At 39.6% G+C, this 25,491-nt stretch overlaps 1 protein-coding gene across 3 annotated transcripts in view; it reads left to right on the top strand.

The window, feature by feature from the left end:
* Stk39 (serine/threonine kinase 39) overlaps nt 1-25,491 on the top strand; it is a 274,511-nt gene that overhangs the window by 54,881 nt on the left and 194,139 nt on the right. For all 3 annotated transcript variants that reach the window (XM_047542775.1, XM_047542776.1, XM_047542774.1), the window contains exons 2-5: nt 1,871-1,983; nt 15,515-15,623; nt 19,468-19,609; nt 21,172-21,227. In XM_047542775.1, the coding sequence (XP_047398731.1) occupies nt 1,871-1,983; nt 15,515-15,623; nt 19,468-19,609; nt 21,172-21,227 (420 nt within the window). The remainder of the gene's footprint in view (nt 1-1,870; nt 1,984-15,514; nt 15,624-19,467; nt 19,610-21,171; nt 21,228-25,491) is intronic.

Raw genomic sequence — 25,491 nt, 5'->3', positions numbered from 1 at the left:
GTTGGCGGGAGATTTACAGCAGGTAGAGTCAAAAATTGCTTCCCATCAGCAGCTAGTTAAAGCTGTTTGTTGGTTTCTCTGCTGGGTACCAGGCCCAGTGCTAACCAGCTGCCGCACTGTCTCTGCAGCTCCCTCAGTGAGACTGTAAAATATACTTTACTATCACCAGGGACCTTTGTAGTGTTTGGCTCTGTATCTGGAGGGTTCTGAATGGAATCCAGCAGGCTGTGATCTGCAGGGCCCATGAAGCCAACCTGGTGGGACTCTGAGTAGCCGCCCATGGAGCAGAGAGGTCAAGGAGAGGAAGGGAAGGTCATTTAAACAACCTCTGAAGATAACACTCTCTTCCAGTCTGAGCCCAGAAAGTGAGCTCACATGACCCTTCCCTGCAGGTTGGTTCTCTTCTGTTGAATGGTTTGGGACCAAAGAAAATATTTTCCCAGCAAGGCCAAAACAGGTGAGGAAGTGGCTATTGGGAAGTAAAAAAAAAAGCAAGATGCTGGAATCAGGCAGACTGACTCAGAGTCCAGCTTAGGTGCATATTAGCTGTGAGGCCTTGGGTGAGTTTTCTGAGTCCAGTTTTCTCACATATAAAATGAGGCTAATGCTAAAAATGTACAGGTTTGTAAGGTAACTTTCATGAGTAAAGTGCTTGCTGTACTGTGGGTGGTCAGGACAAGGGAATCTTCTCCCTGGGGAACACAGATTGGGCTTCCCTAGAATAGGAGTGTTGGAACTGAGACCTGGCTTTGGAGCACGAGAGTGAGGGGGGTCAGAGCTGATGAAGAAACCACAGAAGGAGAAAGGGTAGAGCTCTCACTCTACCAACACTCAATTGGGTGTGTCTTTGGGGGTGGGGGACTACCTTGTTTGCATTACAAGAATCATGCCTTTTTATTACATGTACTGGGGAAGCTAAGCTTCTTTATGGCCAGTGCCCCCTTTCCCATTTTTAATGATGGCCAGTGACTCATTTGAGAAGTGTTTCCTGAAGAAAACCTTTAGAGAGGTTTGCACAGTCCCAAGCACAGGCTCTTTCATTTGGCGGTCTTGCAGTGTTGGATTTATGTGATTGGGATACATTTTTGGTTTTATTTGCAGAATTGAGATGCCTTAACATGGGTTCTTTTTTTGCCCCTGTGGAATAGAAGTCCAATTAGGAGCTCTTTGTGCTCTGCCACCAATCATTACATGTCTACATTTTGCTCTTATAAAATATGGATGATGACATGCCTGTCTCTTAGGAATTTGAGTGCATCAGCTAAGGATCACGAAACCTTAGAAATGGGAGATTCGCATGAATGCCTAAAGCTTTTTTTTTTAAATTTATTTTTATTGTATGCCTAGAGCTTTTGTGATTACATATTTGCATCATTTTGCTTGGCCTCCTTGAAAGTTGTGCTTTCAACACGAGAATACTGGGGCTGATCTCATTTTTCTCATCTTAAAGTGCTGAAGGAATAAGCTCCAGGAGGGCTCAGCACAGATAGGTTGTCCCAGTGTCTTGTGGAAGCCCTGAAGTAGCTTGGGCTGGAGTGGTTTGGTTTGGGCTGAAGTGGAAAAAGAGCCTGATCCATTGCAAAAGCACTGTGGTTAGAAAGTATCAGCACGGTAATAGCTTCCATGCAGGGTAGCGGCGTGGATGCCCACGCCCTTGTCCCTGTGTCTTCTGTCATCCATTGTGTAGAAACATGTAGATTTTCCTTTTTTCCCCACCAGATAATTACTTTAGAACTTAAGATAACAAGTGGTAACATTTTGAATTCCCTGAATAGAAGATTAAAAAACTAGGTACTTATTTTCAAAAGTCACAAATAGTCGCTAGACCGTGTACCATGTGATAGCTGATGTTGTTTTTATCTCATTTTAGGCAGTGGAGCTACTGCTGTGGTGCAGGCTGCCCTATGCAAGCCCAGGCAAGAACGCGTAGCAATAAAGCGGATCAACCTGGAAAAATGCCAGACCAGTATGGATGAACTATTAGTAAGTACAAGAGAAGGGGTATCTGCTGCTGGCCTTTTCTTAACCCTTGGGTGTGCAGAGTTGGTTGGGAGAAGATCAAAGTGTTCCTGGGTGGGTTGGTGTTATCTTCTATCTTGACACCTGCATTTCTTGGGAAGCAAGCCCACATCACTTCCTGCTCCTCTGATTAACCACATTCTATTATTGTGTTGTCTAATGTTTGCCTTACTTGCTTTGACAAACAGCATTTGGCTCAGTCTGTGTAATCCTAGTGGTCTCAAGTGTTGACACTGTTATATACATCTTGGGAACACACTGTAGGATGCCAGAAGTCACGTCGTTTTAGACTGCAGAGTTGGATGATGAGCTTCTGGCCCTCCCTCTAGAATGTATGACATACATAGGGGTTACTCCCTAAAATATTCCTTAATCCTTTTGGCTTTAATAAATTACAAAAACACATACAAATTAGAGACATTTAAAACAACGCATGGCAGCTTGCATTTGGTTGATGGCAGGAGTTTGTTTTTCTTACATGGTAACTTGCTTTTATTTGGGATGAAGGATGTTACTTAAATAATTGGAGCCCTTCAGTGTGGGTATGACTGTAGGAGCATCGGTTGGTTGAAGGAACATTTGCTTTTGGCTTAACTGACTCATTATTAAATGAATAGCTTGGCAAATGGTTATTAGTTGCCCAGCAAACTGTGAAGGGTTTGAGAGTTTAATCTCATAAATATAGTTGTTGTTCTGCCTGCCAATTTTCTTTTTTTCCCTTTTGGCCATTTGTTTGAGGATAATAGAAAACTGAGGTGGAGGAGTTAACTGATTGGTTATCCCAACACTAATCCCAGTACAAATATTAGTCCAATAGCTCCATACAAGCTACAAAGTATAATGACGGTTGGCTCCAAATAAAGAAGCCTTTTGTTATAGTCTACATTGGGAATGGAATGTCATTAACAAGAGCTTTTTGTCTTTACTCAGAATATAGCTTTTATTTCAGGCTTAATTACAGTACACTATAGTATAAATTAAGCACAAGGATGAAGCTGTACTTTTCCAGATCTATTTGGCTTTCCATTTTAAATTAGGCTACATAGTGCATAGATTTTGCTGGGAGTGAAGCAACAGATTGTTGACCAAAACTTAGATGGAAGCTAGGGCTTCCACAATTCATTGTTAATTTTAAAAGCATGCATACATTTAAGACTTTTACTCTTAAAATTTCAACTTTGCTTTGCTCTTATGGAAATTGCTACTGCATGCTTGTCTATTTCTTATTAGTGGTGACCAATAAAATTGTGCCTTTGTCATTTAACCGGTTTTCAAGGTCACTTTCCCAGAGTGGAAAAAGCATTGAAAAAACTGGGGAGAGTTGGGTTCTGCTTCTGCTACTAACTTGTTTTTAACTTTAGTTACTGAAGAGCTCTGGGTTATTTTAAAAGAGCTAAACTGAAAGATCTCTAAGATGCCTTTAAGAGTTCTCAGAATCTGTGACTGCACATAAAAGTACATTAACTTTTTTTTTTGAGGTACAGAGTGCATAAGGTACTTATGCACTGTTTGGTTATATCGAGAAATTGCTCCCGATGTTTGTGTTTTTGGGGGTGCTGTGTTGGAGGTCCCAGCCGTCTTTTAACTATCAGCAGAATATTTCTGTGGAATATATTTGAAGTTCTTGTGCTCTTGTGTGTAGTTGGTGGTCCTGGACCCAGTCTCCTGGGCTAGCAAATGCTATGTTCCCTGGACTCTGTTGAGCCCTCAGTTGCCCACAACTTCCACATTTTCATCAGCAGTTGGCTGCCGGGAATGGGAGCTATGTAAGGGTCCAAGTGGAGGTCAGCAGGGAGACCATCATTCCGGTTCTGTCCTTGGTTTTCCTGGGGCCAGTTATCATAGCAGTGTCATTTGGAGGTACTTGTAACATAGCTGGCTGTCTAAGGACTAGTATTTTTATGACTGTGTGCTTAGCTCCATTAGTCTGATTTATGAGTTTGCCTACTAGCAATGGTTAATTTATTTCTCTCATCCTTTTTATTCTCCCTGTGATGTCCAGTTGTAATATAGTGTGTATGCATCGTTATTTATTTTTCATGTGAAAGGATACTAAATAAGTTTATTGTTTTGATCTTTCCTTAACCTTGAACATTTGACCTTTTGGTGTCTTGATATATTTAGAGAAGAGAAGAATGGCTTTTGGTTCTTAAGGATGTACTATTCCCAAGTCCTTTTCAAACAAAGAGAAATAGAACTCATAGTATAGTCTTTCTAAGTTTGCCAGACTTTTGTGGTCTGGTTTATTGACACATGAGATTGTGTGGAGCAAAGTTGCTGTCATCCTTTCAACTTCTAATACTGCCATTGCTTGCACTTTTATTATTTCTGTGGGTTCACATTTTGGCAGTGTTTGGACATCCGGCATCCTAATAATCCTTTAATTCCATGGGTGCATGTTATATACAGGTCAGTGCACTGCATCATCTCACAGACTGTGCCATGAGTTCACTGGAAACCATTGTTCTTCGAAGAAACAATGGCCACTGGGATCTTTATCTTGTGAAAGTGTTATGTCATAGAAGTCACAATTATCGACTATTTGCTGGTGGTTGGAGCATCTGCCTCTCCTGATGAAAGTGTCACCTCCCAACCCCCAATCCCTGCTCCATACCTACTCACCCCAGCCCCTCTGTCCCTATCCCCCCTTCTCTGCCTTGTCCTCACCTCCCTTGTCCAGAGGCCAGGTGTGATGGCGTATGACAGTTTTGGACACTTGGCCTTAGCCCGCTTCTTTATGTCAGCAGGCTGTCAGCGTATGTTTCTGTGGTCATGGAGTTGGTTCCACATTTTGCTAAGAAGGATCCAACTCATCCTCATTTCTGAAACAAAGTGATAATTACAGTGCCAGCTTCTCTGAAAATTGCAGAGAGGAAAAAGAAAAGTTAGATGAGATCATTGGCACTAAGTAATTGGTGATTTAAACTGAGACCATTAAGATGAGTACATAACATTTCTCAAAAGCAAGGTAGTTACATATTTAAAATACATTTATTTATTTATTTGGCAGATGCAGAGCTTCCATTGTGTGCTTAGGCCTGTTAAAGGGATGAGTTTGGAGGGTGTATGTGGGAGTATAAGATAGTATACTCACTAAAAACTGACTTTAATAGCGATTAGGTTGGAACACTAGAGTAAATGTTTCAATTGACATGATCAGAGTAGCATTCAATTAATCTAAACTAATACTTTTTCTGTGTGTTCTTGTGAATTTTCTTATGTGGTGAAATTTGCCCTTAGTTGATCCTAATCTGTCTGGGTATAATGATTTGGTTAAGCAGGTGTTGCTGGTTATTTTATGTACTCCTGACCACCCAGCACAGATGCACTGATAAGTTCTGAGATTTGTTAATCCTACAATTGTTGTTACTCCCACTTTTGTCAATCCCACAGTGGAATAGTGACTCATTTTAATTAGCCTAACACCCTCTGGAAGATATTTATAGTTTTAGAGCAGGAACCTGTTAACACCATAATTATTAAATCCTGCTACATGCTAGACACTGAGCTCTGTGATGGGAAAACAAAGAGGGTCTCTGTCTTTGAGGAACCCATGGACTAGTAAATGAGTATCTACGCTTTTGTTTTGTGTTGGCAAGATATTTATTTTTTATTTTTGACTTTTTGCAATAGTGGGGATTGAATCCAGAGCTTCACACATGCTAGGCAGACACTCTACCAAGGAGTTCCATCCCCAGCCCTTTTTATTTTGTATTTTGAGACAGGGTCTCACTAACTTACCCAGGCTGACCTTGAACTTGTGATCTTCCTGCTCAGCCTCATGAATGGCTAGGGTTTATAGGCATGTACCACCATGCTGACCTGGTGACTTTTTAAGTCACAGATATTTTTCTGCCCCCTTCTCCACTATCTACATAGAAATGGCTTAGCAAGTTAGTGGACATATTACTGTTTTCCAGTGTGTCTCCCACTGAGAGGGGTCCTTGCCTTCCAATGGGAATTTAAGACTTGCTAAATGGGTCTGACCCATGTCTTGCAGACTAATATATTCTATGTAAAGATGACTTTGCTTGAGGTTTCTAGAAAGAGCTTGGTTCTCTCTTTTGTGGTCAGCCTTAAAGGCTGATGCTACCCTAGAGCACACTTGATTTCCCTTGAAATTCACTACATGAATAGACAATTAATCAGTCTTTTTTGAAGTCATCTGTCTTTTCGGTTTCTTATTGGTTGATAAAATAAATGCCATAGATATGACATAGTCCTTCTTTTTATTTACCCTAAAACACACTCTCTCCAGCCTTTAGGGTGTGCTCCATGGTTTATCCAGGGATCGATGAACGTTTTGGTTCATCCCCTTACTTGTCCTTGACTCTTAGGTTTTAACCATATCCCTCTTGGCCTTTCTCTCTACACTTGAGTTCTCATATTTTTAGTGTGTCTTTGGTACTTAGTCACAGAAAACTCAGTCTTATTCTTTGATCTTTATATATACATCAATGCCATCAAAAACGTAAGAGTTTTAGAGGTAGGAGAGCTATGCTTGTATAATTGTGGGAGAAATCACAGCCTAGGTGCCAGGGAGGGTATTGTTTTCTTAAAAAAAAAAAAAAGAAGTGAAAACAAAGAAAGGAAGAAGGCCAAAAGTATTATTAAGTGATTGTTATGAAATTATGTAATGATCATTAAAATATTTTAGTTGTGATGGATGACAGATGTGAACAAAGTCATTTCAAAGAAGTGGTGACTGTAAGAAGTGGTGAGTGCTGGGCACTGCAGCAGAGGGAAGATTCTCCTTGAGTTGGGATCTGCTTTCCTGTCTGCCCACCAATCTCCTCCCAAGGACTTTACACAAATCAGTTTCACCTCTGGCTCTCAGTCCCCGTTTTGTTGATTGAGGAATTAAGGAAAAATTTTATTTTTTCTCACCAAAGTCCTATGATTGTGTATATTTGAAAATTTGTTTTTAAATTCACTTGAATAAAAATATGAATTACTAGCAAGTCATACTTTATAATTTAGGATAGAGTCAGGTCACTGTGGTATTGTGGTATGGCAAAAACCTGTAAGTCAAAGACTAGGATGCACAGTGTGCTGACCCTTCTCCTGTGTACATAGTGAAGAGTTCCTCAGTCATCAAGCTGCCCTGAACCCAATGCATTCTGGGGTTTGCCCTGTCTTCCTCTATCATCTTTTTAAAGGTGTTTTGCTGTATCTCTCTAAATGGATTTATAGGTAAATCAAGCATTTTTCCATCAGAATAAAGCCACTGCTATCATTTTGCTTTCTGCTGTTATTTCTTTTTTCTCTCTATCTGCTGTGCTTGTCCTCCATCCTCCTCTCCCTCCCTGTCTCCCTCCTTCTCTCCCTCTCTCTCTTCCCACCTGCTGCCTGCCCTCCCTTAGAGGAACAGATGGATTAGCTATGATTTGTAGGTTCTTTTGGAGAATAAAGTTCTAGATACTTAACTGGTTTCATGATCATTTGAAGGGAACAGTTCTCTCCTAACCATTATCTGACACAGGCTTATCCTGTTTCTTTTAAATGAAGTTATAATATTTGGGGATTTCTAAGCAGGCCCTCCAGGCAGAAATTTTGCCCCTCTCTTCCTTTCAATTGAGATTTATAGGAAAGTAACAACAACAAATGAATAAACCTTAGAAATCTTGTTTTTCTGTAGAAAGATTGCACTGGTTAAAAAGCTTCCAGCTTAAGTTTATCACAAGTAGTGTAATCCGTATGTCTTCTTTATTGCCGAATACTATGAAAGTATTTTTCCATTCTTTTTAATCTTAAGAATTTTCAAAGTAGTAAATATTCATATCTCAGAATATTCCTCATCATATATGGGAACAAATTGTGTTTGTCTGCTTGTTGTATACACCAAGGGTCTAACACTGAGAAGCAAACCTGCTGCACTAAATAGAGTACTATTTTGAATGTTTCAGGTCTGAACCACTAAGTTCTGTTCTGTTTGTTTCTTGCCTCTCAGCTTTGTGATTATTTCCATGTGATTTAATGTTTGTGTTTATCCAAGTATCTATCATCTAGTTCAAGGCAGAATTAGAAGTGGAAAATTTGGGGCTGTTTTGAAGACATGAAAACATTTTAAGAAATTAGAGAATGAATACTTATATGCAAAACAAATTTATTTTTATAGTTCTAAAGTTACATTAGCTTAGAAATATGTATAATTCATTTGGAGAAAGCAGTTTTCATTTTTTTGGAACATCAAATTTAAAAGTTATACCATAGTTTCTTCAGATACTAAATACCATAATTGAATTTACTTTTAAGTGTTTTTATACATTTGTTAGAGATGGCTCATGAAGAGGGCTTGATCTCATGCTCTTTGTTCAAAAAGTAACCAAAAATTATCATGGCAAAGACATTTTTCTGGGCTTGTTTGTTCTCAGTAACAGAGACCCGGCACAAGCTCATTTTCAGAGTAGCACCCCTCAGATTGAACACAACGTAATGACCCTCACTTTTTGTACCTCACCGCTGCCATCCTCATAGACAAAAACAGGAAAGGTTTGGGTTGAGAGGAATGCTTTTGTCCCTTCCTGGGCTATTTTGAAAAGGACTCTGCAGGACTCAGGGGAAGGTGGGGGAGGGGTCTCTGCCCCTTTGACTGGTGCGGGGAGGTTCCCTGGAAGAACCCCCAGTGGCTTTTCCTGTTCGGGGACTAGGAAAAGACATAGCATGCTTCACATTCTCAGTCTTTTCTTGAGGAAACCAGATTGTACAGCAGTCCTGAAAGCTGGCCCTTTGGTTTTCAGCAGTTCAGATTGGCTGAAAAGAAAAATTTTTCCTGTTTCTGTTTCAGTGATGTCTTCAACTTAACTTTTTCAAGTGCTCCCTGTCACAGTTCATTAAATGATCAAAAGGTTGTTGTGGATGACAGTGTCTGAATCCCATTCCATGATGGTGCTCACAGAAATTTTGGATCCCTTAAGATGTTATCATATATCTATATCTATATCTTTATCTATATCTATATATAGATATATATTATAAATATATATTAATGTTGAAACAAATTGCTTGAGTTTTCTTTTTCTTTCTTTCCTTCTTCTCTCCTCTCCTCTCCTCCTTTCCTTCCTTCCTTCCTTCCTTCCTGGGGAGGAACCCAGGGGCTCACACATGCAAGGCAAGTCTTCTACCACAGCCACAACCACAGTCCCATCACTGAGTTTTCTTATAGCATTTCAGTGTTATTGTTTTAGGGCTGGAGCTGGAGGTGTGGCTCAGTAGTAGCACCGCAGGGGGAAAAAAAAATCAGTATTTTATTCTTTGACCTGCCTTTCCCATTTCTTTGGAAGAAAGTAAGTGTGTCAGTGGTTTCTACATTTTCCAGCAAGTTCTTTAGTTTTCTCACTTTTTGCAGAGCTTCCAATTCCGTGACACCATAATTAAGCAAGTAAGCTCTGGGCTGTACATTTTAATCTGTTAGCAAGTAGTGTTTACCCATTGTGATTTCCTGGTTGTTTTGGGGGGATTTTCCAGACCTCCAAATGCCATGACACTTTAGACTTTTGCAACAACAGTTCTGTCTAGTTTGAAAGACTTCTCTATAAGTACTCGTTAAGGCTGTTGCAGAAATTATGCTTCCCATATAAAAGATATGTTTTCAAAATATCTAGACATTTTCCCTTTCTATTCCTGTCTCCAATTAAACTATGCTTGCATAAACTCAGATATGAAATCACATGAAAAGAATTATAGAGCTAAGTGGTGAGGAAAATTTGTTGGTTCATTTGTAAGTGGTTCAAGATGATATTTGATTAACTCTTCCTTGAATAGGTTTTCTCTGTTGGTATTTTTTCCTAAAAGAGGCCAGAGTTTATTGCATAAAAGTATATCATTTTTATAATTAAAAAACTCACAATGACATTTTTAATGCTTGGAAATGATAGTCCAGAAAAATACATTGCTTTTGAAAGAGTTTTGTTAATCTTTTTATTCCATTTCTTGGCTGACATTCAAAATCACTGAAGTTTATTTTAAATCATGCTACTTACAGTATTTAGTTATTTATGAATATTGATTAAGTTACCTTGCCTAGTAATGCTGACATTATGGAAGTGCAAGCTGGAGAATCACTTTCCGAAGTGTTTTTATTAAACTAGGTTGCCCCCTTGTCATTTAAGGAATTCTTTAAATTGCAGAGTATATTTGGTTATCTCTTCTGTTTGGAAACACATGTTTTATTTGATAATAATTGTAATATATAGACATACATATATAGTATATATTACATATATATGTTTAGATTAAGTTGCAATGTGAAAATGTGCCTGATAGCTAGACCTTTCCCCATTTCATTGGAAGAAAATGCATCTCAGTACTTAACTTGAAGCAGAGGTTCTCAGCCTTGGCTTCACAGGAGAATCACCTGTGAGTTTTTTAAAATTTTAATTCCCAGGCTGTATCCTAAGCCAATTTGCATCAGCCTCCCTGGACTGGGACCCAGACATTGGTATATTTTAAAGTTCCTCTCTGATCTCATTGTACAGCTAAGGTTGAGATCCACTGCTTTAGAATAAAGTAAGGAATAGTATCTCCTTACATTTACCTGCAAATAATGTTGGAGCTTGAACAGGTTTGATTTCTTAAGGAAGGTTGAACAGGATACTTTGCCACCATTGTCTGATAAATAAGTATTTATTTAGAATTTGTGTAAGTTGAAAATATAATTTTAATTAAGTATGGTTTAATATTTTGAATTCAGAATCCATTTAAACTCTTCCCTTTCAGCAAGAAAATCTTTTTTAGTGTTTGTAAATCTCATGTTCTCAGAAAAAAGAAACCACTTTTAGGTGTTTCTTAATTCTTATATTTTAATTTTTAATTTTTATTTTTTTAGATATTGGGCATTTAACCCAGGGCAATTTACCACTGAGTTACATCCCTAGCCCATTTAAAAAAATTAATTTTGAGACAAGATCTGACTAAATTGCTTATTAGGGCTTTGCTAAAGTTGCTGAGGTTGGCCTTGAACTTATAATCCTCCTGTCTCAGCCTCCTGAGCTGCTGAGATTACAGGCAGTGCACCATAACGCCTAGCCTTATATCTTTAAATTTGTATTAGTTCTCCTTCTTTTTTGAACCCTTTGTGTAAGTATATATTTAGAGTCCTTATTCCGAAAGACTTTGAGGCAGCTTACCAGGATATGGAGAATGTGACAAGTAACATAAGTTAAACATAGGGTGAAATCATTAGGAAAACACAGAAGGGAACAGTGCAGGAAGGAGAGAAGCTAAAAGATTATAACCAAATGACCTAACCCTGCCTTACAGGAAAGTCCTTGAGCCTGCAGGGCCAAACTGTGTCAGGTGACCTTTCTCAGGAAGAGGGGAGTGCCGCTGCCAAGGTTTCTCTTTGTGCCGTGAGACACAGGAACTTGGGAGACTGAGGTTAGTGATCAGCATAGGGATGCTCACAAAGAACTGAGAATTAATATGGGAGACAAAATGAACTTTTAAGATTTATGTTATGTAGTAGGCTTTCTGCAAGGAGTTTTACCTTTGCTTGTTTTTGTGCACATGCTAGTATTAATCTTGTTTTACAGATAGGAAAACTGAGGCTCAAAGACTTTGGATAACCTGCCTGGGTATGCAGGCAGGCCAGTGGCAGAGCCAAGCTTCAGAGCCTGGTGTGACTTAGAGTGTAGCCCTTTTTAGGTAGTTCTTGGATGATCAGATTCTTGTTAATCAGAATTCCTGCTTGTCCACAGTACCATTGATATAAGAGAAATAATTTGGGGGGGGGTCAGAAAACAAAGCTATAAGGAAATCTGTCATAAGTACTCTATTCAAGCAGGTTTTTTTCCCCCCATTTTGGAGGTTATTTTTCATCCAAACCCTTCACATTTCCAGGATAGGATTCTTCATATGCATTGTATTCCCCCAACAACCTTAACATGTCCATCTAAAAGACCATACCATGTTTTGGTCTGTAAAGTTTGCTGAGCTGCTGCAGCAGACGTGTGTGGGTGGCCCTTATCAGTCTTCCCCTGGCATGCTGCCCAGCAGAGGGGCGTCTCTGTGGCTGCCACTTCAGTTTCAGCAGATGGGTAGGGCACTGTCCCGGCCCCCCCGTTTTAGATCACCTTTCCCATTCTTGTGAAACATCACTTGCCATGCATTTCAGCTGAAGGCGTGTGAGCAGAGATGAAATCCTGGGCCATAGCTTGGTTTGGCACTTGATGACAAGTCTGTCTTATTTCACTGAACTTGCAGGATAGCCACTAGGTGATATTCCTGAACTATGGTCTAGGCAGATCTGTTGCCTGGGTTTCAGAGTTCTGTGATTGATTTCTTCCAACTTTTACCGTTTGTTGTCCATTCATGTGATTTTTGTTTTTTTAACCCTTGTCTGGGTGAAATTCAAACCACTTAAATACTTCCTATGTCTTCCTATGTCTAACTGTGGCTTCCCACCCCTCTCCTCAGCCTGGCCTTAGCTACACACTGCCCTTGGGCTGTCCTCCTGCCTGGCTCTTTTTGCCCTATCCCCATCATAGCAGCCATCTGTGTTTCTTCCTCTCACCTTCTCTTAGCCCTAGTGCCTTTCTGTCTTTCCCCAAAGCTCAGTCTCTGTCAGTTTGTCACTCTAAGTCTGGTTCCTGGACTCACAGCATCAGTATCACCTGGAAGCCTATTCTGAATGCAGATCTTGGGCCCCAGTTTTGGTCTACTGAATGGAGCGTGCACATTACTAAACTCTCCATGTGACTGGTGCACACGTTCCATTTTGGGAAACTGCTCCAGATTATGCTTCTTCATAGATTGTGACTTAGTTAAGGGAGCTTGAACCCATTCCTTCTATAGGAAGAAATGGATAAAAAGATTTCATCTTATCTGTTTGTTTGTCTTTGGGCAATACTTTAATTATTTTCAGGGATAGGAACAAATGAATAGTTTAGGAATAAATATCTTTCTTAATCATATATATGAAGTTAGAGCATTGGGAAAAGCTTGGATAATTTGGTGGGTAGACTGTTACCAAGGGAGGATTCAAACAGCAACATTATCACTGTTTTGAAAAGAAGTAGAGGGAGTCTACTTTTTCTTTTTTCCTTTTTGGTATAGGAGCTTGAACCTGGGACCTCATGCACACTGAGTTGTATCCCCTGGGGTGTGTGTGTGTGGAGGTGATATTTTGTGGAAAAAATATTCAATTCAAGAAATGTTTATATTTTTCAAATTTTTACTTTGTTATATCTCTCTAGAAGGAAACTAAACAAAAGGTTAAGATGTAAACTGAGGGCTATATAGGCCTGATGAGGACCTTATTTCTTTCCTTCAGTGTATTTCTATCCCATATTTGGGACTTGTCGTAAAACACAGCGACCAGATTTTTCCCAGAGGCAAGTGTCATCCTTAGGTATCAGAGGTGTCCCTGCATTGGGAAGTCAACTGGATGGGATAGGTTGTGAACCTATAGCCTGAAGCAATGCACTGGCACGTACCCCACCCCTGCTCTGATCTGCCTTTAAACTGCTGCTGTGGTTGTATTAGAAAGAGTACTCTTTGTGATAGCTCCTTCCCCTCCTTTTAGAATTTGTCAGTCATATGCATCAGTTTTCTGAAAGAGTTGAACACACACACACACAAACACACTTATATTCACACACTCACAATTTGTTCACTGCAGTGTCGAAGATACTCTGGATGGTTAGGAGGTGATACTAAAGCCATCTAATGCAAAGGGCTAAATAAAAAGTGTGTTTTTCTAGACTCTTACCCGTAAGTCCTGCTTCGATGCAAAAGAATCTTATTTCACATGAGCATTGGTTGTTTATTGTGTATTTTGATTAATGATTTTAAAGTTTGCAGTTAGGAAGATAGACGTTCACTACACTGAACATAAAATGTTGAGAATTTAGAGCACACCTGCATTGAAGCTACATCATCCCATTTATGTGAACAATGGGGCACCTCTTTAAACTGGATCCTACCTAATGCTGTATGCTTTTCCTGTGGCCCATCCCCCCACAGAGCGAATGCTGATGACTTAGAATAGTGAGGTCCCAGGCGGTGTTCCATTTCTCCTTCAGAAGCATCTCATGATATCAGAACTTGACACTGGAAACAGATGGAAACTGGACCTCTGGTTTCAGATTTTGTTCAAAGGCTGGGAGATGTTGAACTAAAAAGTGTCAGATGTAGAAAACCTGTAACCAATTAAATGGGGGAGAGGAATGATAGAAGGAAAGTGTTGAATTGAAAAGAAAATAGAAAAGTTTGAATTTCATAGGTGTTTGTCCTCAGTAAGAAGCACTTTACATAAACATATATATTATAAAGTACATATATATATATAGTAAGTATATATATATGTGTGTGCTTATATATATACACACAAAGTATGTAGATGTGTTACGTGTTGTGGGATTTTTGGTAAACTTTTCTGACAAACAGGATCTTCTTAGTAATTTGACGATTAGGTAGTATTAGATATGCAAAGATAACAGCCCATATTAGAATGTGTTGGTCAGTAATCTTTGAGCAGCTCATTAGGATTGAAAATATTCATAGGATGCATAAATGTGCTTTTCGTTCGTCATGACTGCACAATAGGTTCCTTTGATGACTTAGGGTCTTGTGGTTGGGGCAGCACCTTGAATGTGAGTCACACTGGTTGGTACCTTTAATGGAGAGTTAGCTATTGAACTGCAGCTTTACGGGAGTCATCTGGCAATGCCTTGAAACAGAAAACCAAAAGCAATGTGAACTTGAGCACTGCAGAAAAATGTGTTTGTCTTATTTCAAAGCTCTGTCATTTTATGTCTTTACATAAAATTTTTTTTCCTCTAGCGATGTTTCCAAAATGTGACCCATAAAGCATTATTTTTCTGCTGTGCTAATGTGGGTTAAACTCTGGCAGGACTTTCAGAGGCTGTGACTCTCAGTGTGAAATACAGTACCCGATGTTTCCCAAGGTTATTTTACTTTGCCTGACCCACCCCATCCTCTTTTTTTTATGGAGGGAATATCTGTCATGGAAGACTGTTTGGGAAATGATGCTCTAGCATTTGCATGTGTTTTTCTGATTGACTGTTACAGCAGTCCTGAGAAATGGACAGTTTTGTTGTCCCCTTTTGGGTGAGGAAGGAGATGAGACCCACTGGAGTTCAGGCTGGCACCAGAATCCTGATCTCCTAATGGCTCATCTGTTCTTTTCTCTATGCCAAGGCCTTTGGTTCAGGCAGGAGGAACTTTGTTCTCCGTAGCAGGTCTCTCTACTAGCACTCTGGAGGGTCTTCTGGGCCGTACACCGATCTGAATTCCCCCTGTCCTGTGGCTGGTCCACTGGACTCTGTGGCATCCCATAGAGGACTTTCTAATTTTTCCAGTTGCCAAGGGAGAAAGTGAGCCCTTATGTAACTGCTTTGAATTCAGGGCTCAGGCAGCCCCTCCTGGATGCTTTTATCCAGCAAAGTTCCCCAAGTGTTCAACTGTGGTTCGCTTGATTTTGCCTTCTCCTTTGTTCCCCATAGTACTATGTCATGTTTTGTTCTTTTTGCAGAAAGAAATTCAAGCCATGAGTCAGTGCAGCCATCCCAACGTAGTGACCTATTACACTTCTTTTGTGGTAAAAGATGAACTTTGGCTGGTCATGAAATTGCTAAGTGGAGGTAAGTGGGCTTTGTTGTTGTTTGCTTGTTTTCATCTTCCCTCTTTTGTCAGTCAGCACATATGAGTGACACTTTAGTTTGATCCCTCATTCCTATAGTTGGGAGTTGTTTGGTTTACTATTGCCTACAGAATAGTCCAGATGTCATGTTTCTTTTCCTTTTCCTTTTTGTTCTGGGGATTGACCTGGGGGTGTTCTATCTCTGAGCTACATTCCAGCCCTTTTAAAATTTTTTTTAAAATTTTGAGATAGGGTTTCTCTAAGTTGTGCAGGCTGACCTTGAACTTGTGATCCTTTGCCTCAGACTCCTAGGTGGCTAGGATTATAGGCATGGGCCACTGTGCCTCATCAGCTTTCTTAGTATTGATATTCAAAGCCTTTCATAATTGAGCTTAATTTCCTGAAGTATCCTTGTCCCCTTCTCCCTGTGTTATGTACCCCAACCTTCTAGGTTAGGTAAGACCCAGGCCCCTGAGTACCTTCTGTGCTCCAGTGCTTCCAGGGCCTTCCCTGAGCTCAGCCTTAGAGGTCTTTTCTTCCTTTTCCATGTACTCAAGTCCTAAGAGGTCATTCTGTACAGCAACTACTTAGTTTCTTTAAAGATGTTTTTCCTTTTCTTGTTTTAGAGCTAGGGAACAAACCCAAGGCCTTGCTCATACCATGTGAGTTCTATATCACTAAGCTACATCCCTGCCTAGTCCTTTCTTTTTAATCCCTTTCTTTTGTAACATTCCTTTATACATTGCAATATACTGAGTCATTTAAGTACAGTTTATTAGCACTGTAGTGTTCTGTTCCTATGCTGTTCATGTCCTACCAGTAAGGACTCTTGAGTCCTTGAAAGGTGGCAGTATGACTGAGGGATTGAGTTTCTGTTCACTTTCCCTTAACTCACCTCATGTGGCTCATGGCTGTGGTACTGGACCTTGTGCATATAATCCCCTTCTTCAGGGGACTTCCTGAAGAAAGAACTGTCTAATGCACTTGGCTTCCTTCCAGTGGGTCCTTAATAAGTGCTGTTTCAGTTGACATAGGGAGAGAAATACGTACTCAGTTATTTCCTTGCAGTTGTCATCAGAAGTGGCACTGTTCTCATCCTGTTGTATTTGAGAAGGGAAAACAACTTCCCCTGTCTGCCTCAGTTCCCCTGAATTATGCAAGTCATTGACAATTTAATTTCCAAGGTTTTTTTTTTTTAACATTTATGCATTTAATTTTTGAAAAATCTTTTAACATCACTGTTAGGGAATAAGAATAGTAACCATTAATTTCATTGAACACTTGCTCTGTGGCTAGATTCTGTTCAAGGCAATTTACTTACCTTATCTCATTCAATCTTGACAGCATTCTTGAATGACTGCTGACTGTCTCTGGGTTTCAGAGATGATACCAAAGCTCATAGGATTTAAGCAACTTGCTCAAGGTTAAAACACATAGCTGCTGGTGCTGGAATTGTTACCACAGGACCTGTTGACTTAAAAATTATGCTAAGGTTGGGCATGGTGGTAGATGCCTGTAATCCCAATGACAGAAGGCTGAGGCAGGAGGATTGCAAGTTTGAGGCCAACTTCAGCAACTTACCGAGACCCTATGTCACAATGAAACATGAAAGGGAAGGGGATCTAGCTCAGTAGTAGAATGCCCCTGGGTTCAATTCCCAGTACTGTGCCAACAATAAAAACTCAACTATGCTGTACTGCAAATATTCTCACTTTCATTTTGCAGATCCCCATGTTGAAACTTAGAAAGCCCAACTGGTTTCCTTAGCACACTCAGATCTCTTCTGTGCTGTCTTCAGAGGCTTAACTCCCTTTGTTCTGAGATGTGAAGTGTGGTTTAGAGCAGAGGAGAACATTTTGTAGTGCCTGGACAAAGCCACAACTGGTGCAGCTGTATTCATATGATAGTACCCATTTTAATCTGTAAATCTAATTCCAACTAAGGTGAAATCAGGGACACATTTTAATTAATTTAATCTTTTTTTTTTTTTTTTGAAGAAACTCTTGGATCAAGCAGAGACCCAGAAATGAGATGACAAAAGCTTTATAATTGGCTGGAGTCTGCTTGTGTGGGTCTCAGTAGGGAACCTGGAAATCCAAGTTCTGTTCTCTTCCCAGTCCTCCTTAGTCCTGTTATTAGTCTTTGTTTTCTTGAATGCCTACTTTGGTTTTTAATTAAAAAAGGATGAAATCCCACCCCCCACCCCCTCTGCAGAGCCACTTCTGCAGTATTGCGTTGGAACTGCACCTTCCTTGTGTGGAGGGGTGGTGCTTTGCCAATTAGGTGACCAGTTTTCTTCTTGTGGGGTTCCACCACCTTGGGGAGAATGAGAAATGGTGGTGAGCTGGCCTAGGAAAAGTCCCAAGTCCTCTGTTCAGGTTGGAGCTTTTACCTCAATTAACCTTTCACTTTTATAAACGTGTCTTCTCTTCTGAGGACGTGATAGAACATTCATTGTCATTTTCATGGAGTCGAATCCAGGCTCCCAGGGCTTTAGGTATGAGGAACAGGCTTTCAGCAGGTTTCCACAGGCAAGGGGAACGTGGGCAGGTGTGGACTCCTGCTCCCTTTTCTTTCAGGCCGGGGGTGCATATGTGTTTGGTGTGGTATATCCTTAGAAGAATAATTATAGTTTTTGGAATTATTGTTCTCTTAAATGACCCCCAAATCCAAGAGTCAATGCATAAGCAGATTCTTTTTCCTCTCTGGAGAGGAAAATATGCATTTTTAAAATCTATACTATTTTATCACATGGAATGTCTTAAGGAGAGGCAGGCCATTAGTCTGTTCAGTGGTATCTGGTGGGGAAACTCAATCTTCTTATTTAATCGGAAAGAGCACAGAGCCAAATTCAGGTACTGAGGTAAGTCATTTGTTAACTTTTCAGAAATGTTGAGCCCCAGGGTAATTATGGCTTTTAGAATGACCAGGAGGTTTTGAATATTAATTAGCATGTGTTGAAACATGAATTCACAATAACAAGGATGCCAGTCAGTATATTATGGTAGCATAGTAATTGGTATTTATTTCTTTATTATAAAAGTCAGTACATGAAGCCTCAGGGAGATTAAAATAAAGATGACTCAGACTCAGGGAGAGGGATCTTTGGTTATAAACTGAGGTCTAGCAGCAACATACTTTCCTTACCTCATACCTGTCTTTCAGGTGTTAAGGAAGAGCTGTTTTTTTACTCAGCAGTTCACTACTTTGTTTCTCCTGGCCTCCAACTCCTTTGTCAGTTCAGCTATCTAGAACCCTCTTCCGAGTTTGCACTTAATTATACATATAGAAAGTAGTCCTGAATGATCTTCTAGTCTCAGTGCCCCCCCCCCTCTCTTCCTCTTTTCCTCCCTCCCTCCCTCTCCCTCTCTCTCTCTCCCCCCACCCCCTGCCTTTCTCTTTCATGATATGGGACATTAACTATATTGTTCAGGCTGATCCTCATCTCCTAGATTAAGCAATTCATTCTCTTTAGCCACCAGAGTATCTGGGCCTACAGGTGTGTACCACCACACCTGGCCTTTTTTTTTTAAAGTTGGGGTGAAGATTGAATCCATGGCACATGCTGAGCTGTACCTCCTGCTCATGGACCCTAACCCTTAATGAGAATCATTCTCCTCAAGTTCACGCTGAAAGTACTCTTGCAAATTTGGTGCAAATTTAGTGCTTCTGCTCATGGGACTGCCATTCAATTGTTAGTATGTCTTGGGAGTATTTGCATTAAATCTACGAAAAAAAAATATTTTGATGTTCCCATTAATGTTCTAATAATGGAGTTCTAATCTGAAAACGGAATGAAGGTGCTTGCTTAGCCATTTCTTTTCATCTTCTGTGTTTTCACTCAGGCTCAATGTTGGACATCATCAAATACATTGTCAACCGGGGAGAGCACAAGAATGGAGTTCTGGAAGAGGCAATAATAGCAACAATTCTTAAAGAGGTTTTGGAAGGTTTAGACTATCTACACAGAAATGGTCAGATTCACAGGTATGGTATCACCCGAAATTCAACTCTTCATTTGTTTAGTCCTAATTTGTAAAGAATTGTAAGGAAACACACATTTCAGATAGGTATTGGCATTGTTTCCAACTTAGACTAGGGGCTGGGCTATCCTTAGTGGTAGAGTGCTTGCCTAGCATGGGGAAGGCCCTGAGTTCTAGACACAGCACCACCAAAAGAAGGAGAGGGAAAAAAAATGCTAAAACCAACTAAGTAGATGGAAATGAAGTACCAGGGGCTGAGAGTTTAGCTCAGTGGTAGAGCATGTGCTTATTAGCATGTGTTAAGCCTTATATTTGATCCCCAGCACTAAAATCATCCCAAACTAAAACAAAACATATGAAACAGGAATACATTTTGATGAATTATATTGTTATCCTCTGGATTGATTTATCTGTTTTCACTGAATTAAGAACTGAATGTAAAAAGTGCTGAGTGGACTCATTAAAAAAGTGGTTAACGCAATTACCCTTGAAGTGTACTCAGTTGAATTGAATAGCTGCTCCAACTTTGAAATATAGGCAAACATTATGTTAATTATTTTTGACATAATGGTGAGAGGGAAGTAAGAGACACTAATTTCATCTTCTTTTGTGACATAGAATGCTAATTCTTGAAAATAGCTAAATAGCATAGAATATGAGTGCCTGGTACTTCAAAAAGGGTAGTGCTACTTTGGTTCATAGGAATTTTTGCAAGTACAAGCATTTATCAGTAATGCTAATAATGTAATTTCTCTACCTTGAACTAGAAGCAGGCTGTTTATTGAATGGTCTTTATTGTATTTTTCAATAATTAGGAAAATATTACTTTAGAAATCAAACTTATAAATCATCATTTTTCTTTAAGTATTATAATTATACAGCTTCTATATAGTAAATAAATTATATGTAGAATATTGTAATTAATATTAATCATCACTATCTTTCCAGAGGGGACATTGATCAAATTTATTTTTAGAGGGTAATGGGATTATTTGGAATAGCACCCTGGAGAAATTTAAGTGGAATTGGAATAGCTTTACACAGACAAAACTTTAATTCTTTTTTTTTGTACCGGTGATTGAACCCAGGGGCATTCAACCACCCAGGTTAATTAAAAAAATTTTTTTTTATTTTGAGAGAGGACCTTGTAAGTTGCTTAGTCTGGCCTTGAACTTGTGATCCTCCTGCCTTAGCCTCCCAAGTTGCTGGAACTACAGGCATGTGCCACCACACCTGGCACAAGGCTTTAATTCTTGTTGATTAAATAGCACTGTTCAGTTTAGGGACATTCTGTAACTCCAAAACACAAAATAATCTACTCAGTAGTGATTTAATTAAATACAGATAATGATTTCACATGAAGTGAATTCTAACTGTGCTCTAGGAGCAAACTATAAATGACAATGTACCCTGGTAACTTTTAAAATCTATGGTATAATTTTAATATTCATAAAATAATAATAATAATCATATGTTGTTTAAAAAATATTCCTGAGTGAGTCAGTGTAACACAATGTCTACACTCTAAAATTCATTCCCCATTTTTTTTTTTTTTTTTTCTAATAGGGATTTGAAAGCTGGTAATATTCTTCTGGGTGAGGATGGTTCAGTACAAATAGCAGGTAAACCTGATAAAAATAAAAACTCCTTACTTGTTTACAGAAATGTTACAATTTCAAGGACTGTAGATTCATACCTATGAAATGAATAAATGCATGTAATCTCTTTTAAGAATGCGTCTGGATGCTCTGTCCCACAGGCCATGCATTTAGAGTATGTTTGGGTCTGAAGCATGTTTTCCAGTGATTGTTTTAGATCTTCAAATAAGTTTTATTTTTTTTTTAATATGTAGAACCTTTTGACAAAGAATGATTGTACTTTCAATTTTATGTTTTCCACTATTCAGATTGAATAGTGGTGATATTTACATAACCATTTATATAAAGCATTTTATTTATAGAAGAAGTTTTGAGCAATTAAATTAATTTACATTAATTTAAAAACCTCTAACTTGAGAGGTGGATGAAAGAGTTATGAACTCACAAAAGCCAGGACTGACTTTGTTCTTGCATCTGACCCCACATGGCTGTTCTTGACAGCTGGTGGGCAGGGCTGCAGCAAATGTCTATTGAGTGAACTCATCAGGTGAGCACATTCCTTGTTATTCTAGGTTATCAGAGAACCTAAAAGGCCTGGGGTAAAATGTACCCACTTGTGTATCAACTGTTGTTTTACCCCATATCTTGAGGGTCCATCTTGGGTCTCCTCTCATTTGTCACTATTTCTCAATGGAGGTACTTTAGGTATATTTGGCTGAATGGCCTTTGCTATACTGGGCTATCCTTGCCATGGGTGCTGTTCTGCCCTCTGGTTTCCAGGCATGAAATATAATTAGGAGCCGTTGCTAGCAATGCCCTTGGAAAAAAAATCACTGATCTGGCTGTTGTTAAGAATGTTGAAGTTTGCCCCAGATGATTGATCAGCCTAATTGCCTTCGTTTTGAGTTGGTGTGGAAGAATCCTCTTCTAACATAGACTTAGGGTCTTCATATGTTTAGCTATTAGACCAATGTTGATCTTAGTCCTTGGTCACAGTCTTGTTTCAAGACAAATCTAAGGATCTGGGTTTGTGGGAGATGGAAGAGTTCAGTAGAGTGCCAACCTCAATACTAGGGCTAAGCTTCGTGTCTTCTTGTCTCATTGTTTGCCCCTCTATGGGTGTCAAGAACCTCACAGATGAGCCCCTGGCCAGTTTTGGCAAGTGGGATGCTGACCTCAGCCTCTATATTTAGTTAGGTACACTTTGGAGGAAGGGACTTTTGATTTTGATTTTTTTTTTTTTAATGGAGGGAAGACATATTTTAAAAATACAAGTGGAAATTGGGAATTTGTTTCAAATAACATGTATTTCCCCCTGGAGAACTAATAACGAAAGTTATTATCTTTGGAAAGATAGATTTGGTCATGTGCAGTGGTTGGTTTAACACCAGTGGAAAGGCACTCTGGGGAATATTTAAGCCCAAAGGCTTTGGAATCAAACAGTCCTTATTTGACACCTATTTCATGACTTAGGGCATGTTGTTTCAAGTCTTAGTTTCCCCATTTGAGAGATGGTGATGATGATGTTCATCTTTCAGGCAATTTCTGAAACTTAAGATTCAGGGATCTGTAAGTACATTGTGATTTGCAAGTTGCAGAGTTGGAGAGGGGCAGCCACTTTGTAACCAGGAAGCATTTTTATGTAAGCATTATTGTTAAGTGGTTTAACAGGATCCTAGAATAAAGGGGATGAATCTTTAAGACTCCAATGGTTAATTTTTTTTTAATTTTAAAGAAATACATTTATACTTAATTACTGTATTTTCTACTTTAAAGAGATTGTTCAGACTGTATAAGCTTCATGTCCCATGAAACATGGATCCAATCCTGCTTATAGGGTTGATGTAATAATTAGGTAAATGTTCAAAATGCTTAGTACACCCAGTAAAATGGGCAACTGACAGGAACACTTCACTGAGCACAAAATGGAAGTGGCTGTTAGTGTAGGTGAAAAATAAAACTACATTGAGATACTCTCTATTACAAACTCAAAAGTTTGGCAATATTCTGTTAGTGAGACTTTCAGGAGATAGACATTTTAGTACTTGTTGGTATTACTACAAAGTTAAATCTGTAGGGTAGAGGAATCTGCTGATATCTCTCAAAACTCAAGGTGCAATTTACCCTTTGTCTCAGCAACCAAGTGGGACCTTGGAGCCAGCTCATAGAAGTCACTTATGTACTTGTGTGCATCTCTTCCCAATTCCATGTTTGGTGAAATCAAATTGCTTGAGAGTAGTCTGGTAGAAGTACTCACACCATGGGAATCTGCAGACACTACAGTCAGGGTGGTTTTTTTTTGAGGGAGAGTTCATGGTTGAACATTTACTAGCACACCACTACAGCAACCTCACTGCTAGGAATTTATCCTCCAGTTACATTTGGTTTATATCTGTAATGACATAGTCATAAGGTTACTTCTGGAGTATCATTTGTGATAGCAAAAGATTGGAAATAGGTGTCCTGGTTTAACGTGGTATATGTTGTAGCCACACTGTGGAATACTCGTCAACTACAAAGGAGAATGAAAAGCTCTCTATACACTGATGTTAAAAACAAAATTGCCAGACTCCTTGTTAAGTGAGTAAAATAAGAAAATGAGATAGGAAACAACAGAGGGAGATAATATGCTACTTTTTGTGAAAGAATGGAGGTGGGGGAGGAGAAACAAGAATCTCTATTCGTTTGTATTTGTACAAAGACAGTGAAGGGTAATCATGTGGGAGTGAGATTGTTCGGAGTGAACCTTTTATCACATTTTGAATTTTAAAGCATATGCAAGTATGATCTAGTAAAACAAAGGAAAGGAAATGACTCAATAAACTGAAACTGTCAATAAGTCAAAGCCATTTAAAAACCTTTTATTGTGAAAAACTTTCAATGGCAGTCCACAGTAAAAGGAAGGACCCTCTTCCCTTCAGCTTTAGTCATTATCAGTCTCCCACGGTGCTTCACTCATCTACCCCTTCTTGCCCTACTTTGGCGGCTCTTGTCATTATTATCTATGTTGGATTTTGTTCTTAAACTACGTTAGTGCCTTACATATATGTATTTTTTCACCACTCTAGGGAGTGCCCCTTATCCCACAAGCTAGGGAGAGTTCGGAAAAAAAATGCTTCAACAAAACAAGCATCAGCTGGAAAAAATTGGTGCGCAAGACTCTGAAACCATCCAGCTTCAAGCAGTCCAGGTGTTAAGAGTACAGACTGTGGTATCAACTAGCTTGGTTGGAATTCCCTGGCTACCACCCTCCTAGCTCTGGGACCTTGGGCAAGTTACCACGTCTTCAGGCTCTGTTCTCTTAAAAGGGGATGAAATCATAACCTACCTCACCTTTCTCTGTGAAATGGAATGAGGCTTTTCATATCCAGTGAGCTTAAGTGGCTGGCGCACAGTAGGCTCACAGTGATGTCAGTGCTGCTCCACTGCAGCAGCAGCTGCTGCTATTACTGTCACTGGTGTTGCCATCATAATCAGTGTTACTACATGTTTTAGTCAGCCTTTTTGCTGCTGTGACAAAAGGACCTGACCAGCATAACTATGGAAGAGAAAAGGTTTATGTGAGTCTTGCTCACATCCTGTGTGGGCAAGGGAATGGTTTCCTGTTGGAGGGATGGGCTGGCTGTGACATAAAGCTATGAAAGTAGCACCAGCTGGGGGCAATAACAGTTTAAGCCAACCAGAGGAGTACAGCTTCTCAAAAAGGTGATTGGTAGGTATAAGGTTTCACCGTGGGAGGAGTCTTGTCTCAGTGTTTGCTTCTTCATGAAAAACAGCATATGTGTGGGGGTAAGCCGACCGTTTGACTCTAGTAGGTCACTCCCATCTCCTGTGCTGTGCTTGAAGGTGAGCAGTGAGCTAGGACAGGGCGTCATGTGAATCAGGCATCCTGGAACCAGTAAATTCTGACTAGGAGTTCCTTAAACTAGGCTTCAACATCACTCAGTTCCCATATGGCACATAGATGGCTTCCTGCATTTAAGGGCTCACAGTTTCAGAGGTCTTAATCCACAGAAGCCTGACTCCATTCCTTAGGGCTTGAGGTGAGGCTGAACATCATGGCAGAAGAGTGTGGCAGTTCATATCATCAGGAAGCAGAGAGAGAGAGAGAGAGATTTCACTTGCCAGATACAAATACATACCTAAAGCCATGCCCCGATTCCCACCTCCTCAAGCCACACCCTACCATTTCAGTTACCGTTCAGTTTATCCCTATCAGGGGATTAGATCACTGATTGGGTTAAGACTCTTAAAACCCAATCATTTCTCCCGTAAACCTTCTTGCGCC

The sequence above is a fragment of the Sciurus carolinensis genome, chromosome 3, assembly GCF_902686445.1.
Source record: "Sciurus carolinensis chromosome 3, mSciCar1.2, whole genome shotgun sequence".
Classification (NCBI taxonomy): Eukaryota; Metazoa; Chordata; class Mammalia; order Rodentia; family Sciuridae; genus Sciurus; species Sciurus carolinensis.
This window is presented reverse-complemented; position numbering and strand designations above follow the sequence as displayed.